The sequence below is a fragment of the Cyanistes caeruleus genome, chromosome 4 (genome assembly GCF_971803275.1).
Source record: "Cyanistes caeruleus chromosome 4, bCyaCae1.hap1.1, whole genome shotgun sequence".
In the NCBI taxonomy this organism is placed as follows: Eukaryota; Metazoa; Chordata; class Aves; order Passeriformes; family Paridae; genus Cyanistes; species Cyanistes caeruleus.
In genome coordinates this window covers 82,628,301-82,641,289 of record NC_141704.1, presented here as the reverse complement: position 1 = coordinate 82,641,289, position 12,989 = coordinate 82,628,301, and the positions used below count along the sequence as shown (strand labels likewise).

Sequence of the window (12,989 nt, the reverse complement as noted above, 5' to 3'; positions counted from 1 at the left end):
GCTGCTTTTTGGAGGAACTGGAGGTGCTGATTATAGGAATTGGGGCAGGGCTAAGGAGGAGGGATTGCTTGGAAGCACTAGGATTTGGTTCTCAGGGGTAAAACAGGAGAAGGGGAAGAGACAGCAGAGCCAAGAGGCTGATGCTGCTTGCAAACACCTCTCCCAGAGATGGGAACTGCACCTCTGCTGCCAAACTTCCAGCGTTAAGTAGGTGAGTCCTGAACTTCCTTAGGAATCTGCAGCTTGACAGCTGCCCTGATTGAAGCTCTTGGTTGGGCAGAAGGCAGGAGAGGCAGGACTTCCCTGCTGAGGATCCAGGAGGGGAGCCTGAGGCACAGAGACCTGCTCAGCTGAAGGTGCAGCGTGCTCAGGATGTGAAATGCACATTTCACTGGATGTCCAATGCACATTTCACTGGATGTCCAATGCACATTTCACTGGATGTCAAAAGCACATTTCACTGGATGTGAAAATGCACATTTCACTGGATGTCAAAAGCACATTTCACTGGATGTCCAATGCACATTTCACTGGATGTGAAATGCACATTTCACTGGATGTCAAAAGCACATTTCACTGGATGTGAAAATGCACATTTCACTGGATGTCAAAAGCACATTTCACTGGATGTCCAATGCACATTTCACTGGATGTGAAAAGCACATTTCACTGGATGTGAAATGCACATTTCACTGGATGTCAAAAGCACATTTCACTGGATGTCCAATGCACATTTCACTGGATGTCCAATGCACATTTCACTGGATGTGAAAAGCACATTTCACTGGATGTGAAAAGCACATTTCACTGGATGTGAAATGCACATTTCACTGGATGTGAAATGCACATTTCACTGGATGTGAAAAGCACATTTCACTGGATGTGAAAAGCACATTTCACTGGATGTGAAATGCACATTTCACTGGATGTGAAATGCACATTTCACTGGATGTCCAATGCACATTTCACTGGATGTGAAATGCACATTTCACTGGATGTCAAACGCAGCCACTTGGGCTCAGTGGTGGGTCTGGGGCTGCTGCTGCAGGCAGAAAGCAGAGCCAGACTGCAAAGCAGCAGGAAAAATGAAGGAAATCAGAGCTTTTGTTCCCAGCCTGAGTAGCCCTGCTCTGGGAGGGCTGCCAAGCTCCTTTCCTCTCTCAACCTCGTGTTCAAAGGAGAGTGCTGCAGGAAAAGCCACAGGTGGGTCGGGTTCTGAAGGGGCACATCAGGAATTCCTCCCTCCCTCCCTCCCTCCCTTCTAGGGTGTCTGAAAAGAGGATTTCAGGTCTTGCTGAAGAAATGCAGGACTGGATTTCTGTACCTGCAGGCACGGGGTGTAACGAGATGTGTGACAGCAAGAAAAATCTTAATATTTCTGTAGGATCTGACCATGGGATCACCATCCCTCTATGCACATTCTGTAGGAATGCCATCCAGGGCTCCCCCATGGACATTCTCTTGCTGATGGGAAGATTTCATCCTCTCTGTTTCTTCACTCTTCTTTAGTCACCACATCTGGAGGGTTTTTCCTTCTGCCTTTACAGGGATTACCTTGCTTTTTGTGGAATTTGTGTCCAAATATAGTAAAATTGGATTTTAACTTGGCTTAAAAAATGTGTGGGTTTTTTTTTTTATTTTTTTATTACCTGTTTGACTGAAGCTGCTGCTCTCAAAAAATGTGCAGTGACTTCTTATTTAGTACATCAGATTCTATTGATTATCTATTTATTTATTGACAAATCTATTGATTTATTCTAAATAAAGTTTTTCTTTTTATGTTATTGTTTTCTCTTTATGTTATTGCTCACCTATTGAAAGGAAGAAGCATTGGAGACTACTTGCAACTCAAATTCTTTCCACAGCGGGTATAAAGGAAAAACATTCCTACATTAAACACATTTTCTCCAAAATCTGCTCTTTAAAGTGACATAAAAATCTCCTTTTCCTCTCCACTTTCCCCTTCCCAGCTCTTATTTCCTTCTTGCTTCAGTAGCTTTTTTTCAGCTGCACATTAAAAAAAAGCCATTTTGTATTCACTTCCATGCAGATTTATATCTACATATACATATATATATATAAATATAATAAATATATAATATAATATTATAACAGATATATAATAAATTATTTATTTTTCTACATATACATATATTTATATTTATATTTACATTTATATTTATATTTATAGGAAATTCAGGGAGTCAGAAAGAAAGTTAGGCAAGGCAAGCCCTGGGAAAAGTGTTAAAGGTAGGTCCTGGGAAATGTTAGGCCTTGTGAAACTGCACCTGTGTGGCCAATATATGATAAATGATATAATTGTTAGATGGGATTAGATATAATTGTTGTTTAAAGAATCATGAAAAACAATGTTAGGGGTTTGAGGGGGATCATGAGAAACCCATGCTTGGGTAAAATCAATGTATACAATAAAACAGTGTAAGTTTAATAATTAATATGTAAGTTGTATAACAATAGAGTATAAAACATGTTCAGCTCAAAACCAAGTTGGGTCAGATTTGGGTCTGTGTACCCCTGACACCCAGAGCTCTTCAATAAAGCACTTTTATATAATTATTCTGTGATTATTCCTGAACACTGACTCATGCACTGAACCCTCTGAGCCCCCCACATCAAACCCAGCCCTGGCACGTTGTATTAAATCTGCTGGCAGATATTTCACCTTGTAGCCATCCTAAAATTATTAAAAAAAATTAAAATTATTAAAAAAATTATTAAAAAAATTTAGCCATCCTAAAATTATTTAAAAAAAGGAGAAAAGCAAAGGGAAAAGGCAGAAGAGCCTGGTGTGGGAGCAGGGGTGAGCAGCTAGGAGTGGGTTTCCTCCAAGGATTTACAAATCCACAACTTTTGTTTCCTCAGTGTCCTGCAGAACCCATTTTCCACCTGCAGCTTGTACAGGCCAAGCTCCCTGCTCCAGTGCACAGATTTACATCTAGAGGCCAGAACAAGCTTGTTAGAGATATTCACAGGAGCTTGGAAAAGGCAAGGACTTGTAAGAGTCTCTTAAAAGTCCTCGGAATCAGCAGTAAAGTTTCCTGTAGGATGACTGAGGATTAAATTTTTAGCACATTATCCATCTCCAGGAGGGGAATTTTGCCTTTCTCTAGGTTTCATGGACTCCTCTGGGTAAAGCTGCCTTCTCATAACATTATTTCCACTAAAGCCTCCAATTCTTACTGAAAAATGTCTTTTAATTTTGCCTTTTCCTCAGCAAAGGCTTCCAAGTTTGCTAAAATATTGAACTATGATTTTCATGTCCTAAAGGGACACTGGCATCTCTAATACCCACTGCTTTTATCACCAAAGTTCAAAGCTCAACATGCTCTAAACAGGCTGTCAGAGGAGGTGGAGCATCCTGCTCCTGGGAAAATTTTATTTTGCTGCACCATTTTTAATTATCCCCATTGCAGCTACAACAAGCAGGAGCAACAGAGAGCTAATGAATCAAAAAATCAGATTAAGGAGTGGAATTTTTTGTAAGAAAATATTTGGATGCTTTCCTTGAGTATTGTGAATTTCCATGATAGACCTGGACAGAAATGATGCTTCAATGTTTCACTGACTTTTTACTCCTTGTCTTCTCCCTCTGGTTTAATAGTGGAGTCCATTTAATAATTTTCCATTAATAATGGAATTTTTTAAGGAAGTGGACAGTGGTTAAGCAGAGTTACACTGAAAACTAATATCAATTCAAGGCTGAGAATGGGATTAATGCATAAAGAGCTGCTGCAACTGCTTCTGGAATTCTTGCTGATGCCAAAGGTACAAGTTATTTAATTCTACTGGAAGAAAAGAAACAAAAAAACAAAAAAACACACAACTCAAAACGAGCAGTATCACAATAAATACATAAACAATAATAATAATAAAAAATTCACACATGCATGCTATGAAATTATCTAAAGCAGAGTTAATGTCATCCTTATAAACTTTCTGATTTTCTACTTGCTCTTTTTTTCCATACTCAAGATAAAGAAAAAACAAAACATGCCCAAAATAGCAATTCTGAGTGCTGCAGTCTTTTCTTCTCCAAAGGCCTCGTTAGCCTAAGAGCTCACAGTTCAAGCAGTCCTGAAAAAGAAATAAAAACAGAGAAAAGCTGAATGTTTACAAGCACCATACTCAGAGGTGATGTACCAAACACCCTTTTTGGTGGCATGCACAGACCTTGGCTGCACAGGGACACCCCCAGCTGACACAAAGCTGCTAAAAACCCACAATGCCAAAAGGCAGAGGTGAAGTTTTTGGCATTCCATGAGAATCCTCTGGGTTTCCGTGACACTGGAAGGCTCCAGCCGTTTTTCTGGATTAAAATAGCTGGTTTTCTGTTTTACTGAGACAGGACTTCAGTTTGCAGAAGAAAGGCTCAGTTCTACACTCCAAGCTCAGTCTCCAATTCTCAAATGCACCTGATGAAGCAGATCCTGTCCTGAGATGGAAACCTAGGCAGGAAATTTGGCTTCATTTCCTAACAGATTTCTCTCACTGCTCTTCCTCTTCTGCTCATTGTCACAAAAGTTTCTTCCTGAGCTTGTTCTATCTTCTTACCACTGCTGTTCTTGGTTAGCAGGACTTTAACAGCACCTCTGTTCTTCAGCAGCAACTTTTCTTCACTCCACAAAAGGCAATTTTATGCCTTCTGAATAATCCCAGAAATCCCTTACAGTGCAGTGCAGTGAGAGAAATCCAATTCTGCCAGCATTACTCGGTGGAGATGTGACCAGAAGAGAGGGCAGTGAAAAGAAACCCTGAGCTACCTCAATCCTTGTCTGCTTTAAGATAAGCCTCAGCTTGTCAAGCATAATGCCACAGTTTTCATAAGCACCAAGAGTTAACAGATATTGTAAAATATATGCCTTTAATTTCTGTAAATTGCTCTGACAAGTAATAAATAAGAATTCTTTTGAAAACTTCTACTTGCCTTTCCGTAAATATTTGCCCCATAACTAGAAAATCTATTACCAAGACAGCTTTAGATGCTTAAGGATTATTTTGACCCACCAATTACAGAAGTTCTACATGTCAAACGAGGTCTTAACTATGTGTCCCCATCATCTTTAAATTGCCCTCTCAGATAATCCAACATCACAGACACCAATTATGCACGAATTTAGTTTCAAACTCTTTTGTGCAGATTGCAATTTCTTCCACACCAGCTCATTCCTAAATAATACCAATTAACTCGGTAGAATCCCATAAATTATAAAGGCTACATAAATTATGAAGGCTACAGGCTTGGATTTTGCTGTCTTTAAAGTCTGCTTTTCCTGGTTTCTGCTCAACAAATTCATTTCACTGAATCTGCAAGGATCCTAAAGTAACAGAGTGGGACTTGCTGTCTGCCAGGTACTTGATGTGGGGAAACTCCAGCAGTTTCTTGGGGTTATTTGCTTGTGTGAATAAAGAACACAGCTCTTGGCTTTTTATTATTTTATTTTTTATTTTTTTCCTATGTATTTAGAGCCTTTCCCATGAAATGGGAGCAAATTGCCCCTACCCTAGCATGGGGGTGGAACAATTGTTTGAGTCATTACAGCTCTACTAATTGAAAGCTGCAGCCAAATTGACACTGAAGAACTTTCACAGATGAGGCTACTGAGCTGTGCCTACACCAATAGAGAAGATTGAAAAATCATTTATGGATTACAGTTTGGGTTCTCTGCGCCCACAGAGGAAATTCCTCCTCAGCAACAACTCTGTGTTCCTAAACTGTAGTAAACTGGCACTTCAGCAGCAGATGCTAATAAAAAATATACATAAAAATTCTTTCAATCACTTATTCTAGTTGATTTAAATCCTCACGTGTCTTCTGCCAAGTGTAAAAACATTTTAGAGTCATACATACTAAATATATAGCCCATGGTGCAATAAAATGAAATCAGCACATAGTAGGGATTTATCCATTTTTATTTTCTTTAGAAATGGATCAATGAAATCACTGTGCTCCAGGAACACACTTAAAAAAAAAAATAAAATAAAATTACACCGGGTAGCATTCCCCTTAACAAATCTTCACATTGCTTATAATTATGCAGATTGGACCTGGAATAATAAAAACATGAATCCAGTGTCACCCCAGAGCTCTGTGACAGCAAAGTACATTCACAACACCCCCCCACCCTCCAATTCCTTGAACACCTGCAGAATCCCATTTCTACACCTAGCTAAAAATATTCTCGTCAAAATAGAAAAAGATCTCCCTACAAAAAATTTTGGGGAAAGTCATGACACTTCTTCTAAATTGCTTTGCAGACAACTAAGTAGGACGATCAGTCTTGCCGAAATCTCCCGTTCCAGGATTTCAGGCGGATTTTGGTGTTCCTAAAAATAATCCAACATTGCCACCATGTGGTCAGGATCCCCGGGACAGCTGCGCAGGGAAAAGCAGGGACAAATACCTCGGCAATGAGTAACCAGGCTGAGGGTTAAAAAAAGGAAACTGGATCCTGAGAACTGAGTCCTTATGCCGGGAAACCAGCTCCAAGTAGGGAGCAGGGTAAGGAAAATAATTTAAGATATTTTGTGATTAATTCTTGGGCGTCGTGACGCTCCCCTCGCTAAAGGCACAATCCATTCCTGCTCATTTTCTTTTTTCTCAGTACAGCATGTTGTTTGCCAACAAGGAAAATCTAAGTGTATGCAAAATGCCTAAAATCATTCATTTCTTCAAACACAATCATATTTGAAAATTTCAAAATCTTCTTCCTGGGGTTCAGGAAGCCATGGAAATTGATTTAAAAGATGATCTGTCACATAGGCTTTTTCATCGCTGCCTTCCTCACACTGAAGAGATATGCTTCATAAATAATGTTTAAGAAGTTGTCATCATTCTGAAAAACAAAAGAGGTAATTGTTAGCAGGATAACTGGAGTAAAGAGATTAGAAGGTTATTTCTTTTTATGGACCAGATATTTTCAGCCTTACTCTTTTTTAAAAAAGAGAGTAGCAAAGCCCTTTCACTGAAGATCTGTTTTATTTCCCATGGCTGTACCTCAGTAAGGAGCAATGAGTACACAGAAAGGAGAATTTCTAAACTCACAGTGCATTTAAATCGAGCCCAGAATTGCTGCTTAATAACTCAGTGACAACACTGAAGTTACAACCCTGCAATTTCTCCTCTTTGCCCTCATTTATCTAGGGACTTCCTGAAGTTGAATTATCAGCTCAGTGATAATTCCAAGCCTGTCTCAAGGAATAATGAAACACTCTGGATTGTGATCCTGCACTAAAATCCTACCTGGGCAAATCCTTGCATCTTGTTTAGCTCTTTTAGGCTTAATGCTCCTAAGGGATGCTGCTCCTTTTGCTCTGATGTTTAACTTTTGCCTTCTGAAGAACATTTTGCAAGAATGAGTCAGCCCACATTAAGAAAGAATGTTATAAGTAGCTCACATAAACATATGAGGATAATTACAATCAAGATAATATTTAAGGAAAATTAGGTGCATCCAAGATTGTAGTTTTATATAATGGAAAATGACAGCTAACAAATTGACAGTGAATAATTTCAGTTAATCCTAACTACCACCAAGAATAGCAGGATTAAATATATATTTTACAGGTACAAAGTTACAGAGGGTAAACCCCAACCTTCCTTGATTAGTCTCCTCTATAACTTCATGCATGTTTTTAATAGTATCAAGACACTCAAAGTATGTAAAGACAAAATAATGTGATTTTTTTAAATTCCAAAATAAAAATACAGGGAAAAATGAGAAAGCCCTCCAGCTTGTTAAGGATACTATTTCTTCTCTGAACTTATACCTTAAATAACATTTTAAGTAACTTACAATAATGAATTTTGATTTTATTCCAAAGCCATACAGGCACATTGTTTTGACCTACAAGCTGGATGTGTTTCTCTGCTCCTGGTGTTCTGCAGGCAGGTCTTTAGTTATGTAACCTCTCCTCAACTTTTACTCTTCAGATATTATTCACATGGCAAGTTAAGGAAAAAAATTAATAATTTTGCATCATGCCAGAGCAGTAAACAATCATCTCATACATAGCATTGTTAATGCTTTATCACAGTTAAACCTGAAAAACTGCAGCAAAAGGAATTTTATTCAGTGTAATTCTCTAGTTCAAATGCTGAATGGAATTAACATATATTCATGTTATCTAGCCCGTATTTTAAAGTTGCTCACACTCATCCTGCAATTTTAATCTCCCATCTGAATTGCTCTTACTGCTTACACACATCTCTGAAATATCTGGCAGCTGGGATAATCACCCATGATTTATCCTTAGCTAAAATATAATAGATGTCTCTCTGGCTCATAGGCTGACCTTACAAAGCTTTCAGTCATCTTTGTTCTTTTCCACCAAATGTATTAGCTTTCCTGAACCCCCAAATGAGATGCATTAATCAAAAGGAGATGTGCAAGGAGAGCTTATTGCATCCCCCAGGCACAGGCAGCCCAACTTCCACCACACATTTAATTCCTCACTCCACCTTTGGACAGGTGACCCAGGCAGCAGGATTTCCAGGTGAGTGTGGGGATTTCTGGCACAGTACCTGGATGAGGTGCAGCAGCGTTTCCTGCAGCTGCAGCTTGTTGATGGAGGTGCTGCTGGCTGGCTCTGGGGCTGGCAGGGGCAGGAGGAGGCTGGCAGGGCTGGCAGCGGGCTCGGCGCTCTCGGCGGCTTTGGGAGCGGCAGGCGCGGGCTGGCTGAACACCATGGGGGACATCAGCAGCGTGGGGGGCACCGTGGCAGGGATGCGCTGAGGGGAGATCACCTGCACACACAAAAACACTTCATCAGTCACAGCTTCAGTCTTCATTCTCTGGGGATGGACACGGTGGGAGCTGCAGGGAGACTGGCAGGTAAAACTCCAGCTCAGCACCACCTCTAGGATCTACTTCCATCCAATTCGAGATCGCAGCCATGGATTCGAGTGTGATAAATCTGATAGGGAAATGTTCTTAGGACAGGAGGATTTTATGACAGGAATCAGACTATTATTAAGTATCAGCACTTAGGGAATGCAGCTGTAAAGTGTTTCACACAGGAAGTTTTATCTTTGAGAACATGAGATGTGCAAATATCACAATTAAAGACTAACCCCTGTACCTAATACTAGAAAGTATTTTCCAATTCTAACTTTCAAATTACTTTATAAATATATATATGTGTGTATTTTACCTTCTCATTTTACTTAAGGAGAGAGAAAGCCAAAGATTCAGTGATTTTCCTAAAGATCCACAGTGAGCTCATGGCATTGTCAGAAACAAAATAGACTCACAACCAACACAGTTTTGACAAAATCAAAATGGCCCTCAAAGAGAACCTTGATGAAATAATTTTCCCCTTCAAATTTTGCAGTGAATCTTGGAACTGTAAAACACGCAGAATTAACAAGTACTAGCAGATACAATAGTAGCAAATACTATCAGATGTAATATACAACATAACAGAAAGTTAATTCACTCAGCTTGCAGACATCAGACCTCTCCCCAGGTAATTCCAGTAATAAATCTAAATCCTAATCAGCCATCTTCTTGCTATTGAAGTATCCAATCTTTTTAAAGAACATACAAAGGGATTGATACGAGCTCATCAAAGCTCCTCCCTTTTGGACTAGAGCATGATTTATTGTTGCCATATTAAGGTGAAAGGCTACTCAGTCACATCACTCTGTGTCCTGGATTACATTTCAATTTTGAAGAAAAATTAAGGTTAAGAAAATAGAACTGAGGTTGATCTCCTAGGTATGCAAAGCCACAGGGATTAGCATTAAAGAACAGTCACATTTTTGCAGCTTGTCTTTTTCCTAATTATGATTGTTCTAGCCAAGACATTTCTGAACAGTGTTTGTGAAACCACGATAAAGAGAAATAGAAACAAAGAGGACTGAGATCTCATGCTGCTTTATGGAAAATTGAAGGAAGCAGAAAGAGCAGGAAAGAAAGCATGCAAGATACACCTAATGCAAAAATCTCACTCTTTTTTTTTGTTTTTCAATATTTACTCGGTTAGGTCAATCTCATGTCTGTTTCTCAAACACAGAGCACTACAAAACTCTTGACTACAGCTCTCTTCCAAGGCCACAGCAAGTAATCAAAACAGCAATCACCAGGTTCCCAGCCTTTGAGGAAGAGGTATTACAAACTGACTGAAGGTTTGCACACCTGTGCTTGGAAAAACAACACTCATTTTAGAAGAACACCAGTGTGAGTCCCAAGTGACATCCCTCTGTGGAGTGAGACCTTCAGACTCTGCACACATCTCCTCCTGCCAGTGGAACTCCAGCTGGTCCCAGATATCCCAATGCTTCTGCTCTACCCACCCATGCTGCTGCAGCAGCTTCTCTTTCATTTACCTCCAGCAGAATTGGCAGGGTTTGCTTAAACAAGATGATTCTTCCCAATATGATTTCAAGAATGCATGTACAAAGAACTGCTCTGCAAGGGCAGAACCCTCCTGCAAAGGGAGGAGACAGTGTCCCACTAACACAGCTCAATCTACAGCAGACTCTGTCAGACTCAGATAGCAAGGCCTTTGAAATCAAAAGACATTTTTCTCATTTGCCCAGGGCAAATAAACAAACCCCGAGACAAACTGTGCCCTTAATAATACACAGCTCCTCCTGACAAACACATGTTGTGGTTTAAAAGACACAGGAAGAATGTTTTGTCTTCTCTGGATAGAAAGGTCTGTTTGGGAGGAGATGCCAAGCATATGGAAACGCTATGGAATGAGCAATATTGCCATCTGCTGGTGACACAGCCAACACCTACAGGCTACTGCAGAACTTCAAACACTGGGTCAGAAGAAGAATAGAGACTATTTGTGTCTTTTTTCAGTGCATTGCATTCATGTCTGTGTTCAACGTTACAATGCATTTTTTGCTAGCAGCTCAAGCTCCAAGCTTCTGCCATTGAACAAACCTTTACAAAAAAACCCCATTGATTGTTTGGGGCTTGTTTTCAACAAAAAGCAAAATTTTCATTTGAGATTCATTTCAGATCACCTTGAGTCACTGAGACAACTGACACCCACCAGAAAACAGGACGATGATCTTGGCATTACCAGTGCCATTCCTGGAGCACCATGCTTTTCAGAAGGCACTGGAAATGCTCTGTAGGGACACTTAACAGCCTTTGGACCAATCTTTTAGCTTTGAGTAACTTCTCACCACTCATAACAGCCCTTCCAAAGTTCTGTTGATCAACTTCTTACCCACAGAACCCGAGTTGCTTGTTCATCCATTATCTCCAGCTCTGTCAGGTCAACACTTAAATCTCTGAGTCACTAATAACAGAGTAGGAGTCTTCTGTCAGCTGTGCAGCAATGAAGAACAAGAAAAATGTGCAGAATAAGTGGTGCAGTACCTGCCATCCTTTCCTTGAAGCCCCAGTGATATCTCAGTGAGATATCAGCTCGGTGTTCTGTGTGGCTCTTGGCAGCTGGATGACACCACAGCTGGAAAATCCACCCAACAGGAACCAAGGATTTCAGTGCAGTGCAAACTGGCACCTTCTGTGTGAGCAGAATCCCAGGTGGATCAAGTGCTGCTCTGGAACAGCAGCACCCAGTGGGTGCTGGGGGTCTAAACAGCCTCAGAGGCATCACTTAAAACTCAGAACAATTCAAGGAATGGTTCAGGAACCTGAAAGGCAGTTAATTAAAGCTTTGTCTTTCAAGTTTAATTTAGAATATTTTAATTGATGTTTAGCTACAGAAGCTGAAATTCCCTTTTGAAACAAGTTTAGTGCACCTATTTGCATAATACAATTGCATGCTGAAACTTCAGCCAGGACAGGAGAGCAGCAGTGCTGTGATACTCTCACCACAGACACTGGGCTCCGTGCACATACTCAGGAGATGCAACATTATGTACAAAATACATTCTTGATGGAAAAATACTCCAAGAAATGCGAAAAAATGATTTGCAAGATATGCAGCCTTCTGGAGAAATGATAAATTTCTGTCTGGGTTACTGTAAGCACTTTTAAACCCGTAATTCTGATTAACATAAACACTTAAGCATGCATGTATCTGTAATCAGGATAACACATGCCTAACACTAAACACATCCCTAAAAGCCACTGTAGATTAATGCTTTTTTATTGTATCTTAAGCACACGTTACTCACTGTCTGCATAAGGAATATTTCACAAAACAGGGCTGGCACCAGACCAGGCTGAATGCTTCCAAGTATTATTCTTCAGCTTTTGCTTTTTTCCTTTTTCTCTATTTTTTTTTTTTCCATTTTTTTGGTAACTGGCCTCTTCCTTTCCATGTGGGAGATCACAGTTCTTATACCATATGGAGATGCAGCAGAAGCCAATTTAAACTTGGACTTGTAATGTGTCAGTTGTGGCAAGGACTATTGCTTACATTTTCTTAGTGCTGCTGATGGATTTAGGGTGTTCCTTTAATCTGATTTTTCCAACAACAGACACTGCTCAGATATCTCTCTATTCCTGTCAGACTTTTGCTTTTTCTGTATGCTGAAGCGTGGTAGGAGAGGCAATACCAAAAGACAAATAATTACAGAGAACAAACCTTTAGCTGCATTTGTTGTCAGAATCTGCTTTGATCAATTTTGCATGAGCATGTGCAGATATATTTGTGCCAATTCAATCTCACTCAAATATCTACTCTGCAGGCATGGCAGCACTTGGAGCCTCTGGTCTACTGCAAGGATAATATTATAAAAAGATTAATGTTGGTTTTAAAAGTTGTTTTTTATCTTCCAGGTTCTTTTTCAAAAGCAGGCATGTTTTGTGTGGCTAATCCATGCCTTCCAAAGGAACAGAGCCATTCCTTCATTTTTAGCCTCCCTGCTTTTGCTTTTGTGGCAACCTTTGGCATGTGAAAGAGGCCATTGCTCCCAGACTGCAGAGCTTTAGGTGTCCTAAACAATAATTAGTGACACTTCTATGATCATTTTTAGTCCATGCATTAAATCTCCAAATTTAATGCATCTAATACTGTTCAAGCTGCTGCTCTGTCCA

The 12,989-nt window shown here is 39.9% G+C and overlaps 1 protein-coding gene across 9 annotated transcripts in view; it reads right to left on the bottom strand.

Moving 5' to 3' along the window:
* Positions 1-5,913: 5,913 nt before the first annotated feature.
* The window catches only part of DCP1B (decapping mRNA 1B), a 43,191-nt gene continuing 36,115 nt past the window's right edge, over positions 5,914-12,989 (bottom strand). For 7 of the 9 annotated variants that reach the window (XM_086886093.1, XM_086886094.1, XM_023925190.2 and 4 more), the window contains exons 8-9: positions 8,543-8,764; positions 5,914-6,854 (exon numbers count right to left, since the gene is read on the bottom strand). In XM_086886093.1, the coding sequence (XP_086742219.1) occupies positions 6,774-6,854; positions 8,543-8,764 (303 nt within the window). In that variant the 3' untranslated portion in view covers positions 5,914-6,773. Of the gene's footprint in view, positions 6,855-7,261; positions 7,354-8,542; positions 8,765-12,989 lie in introns of all 9 variants that reach the window. The other 2 variants (XM_086886095.1, XM_086886101.1) reach the window with 1 other exon arrangement.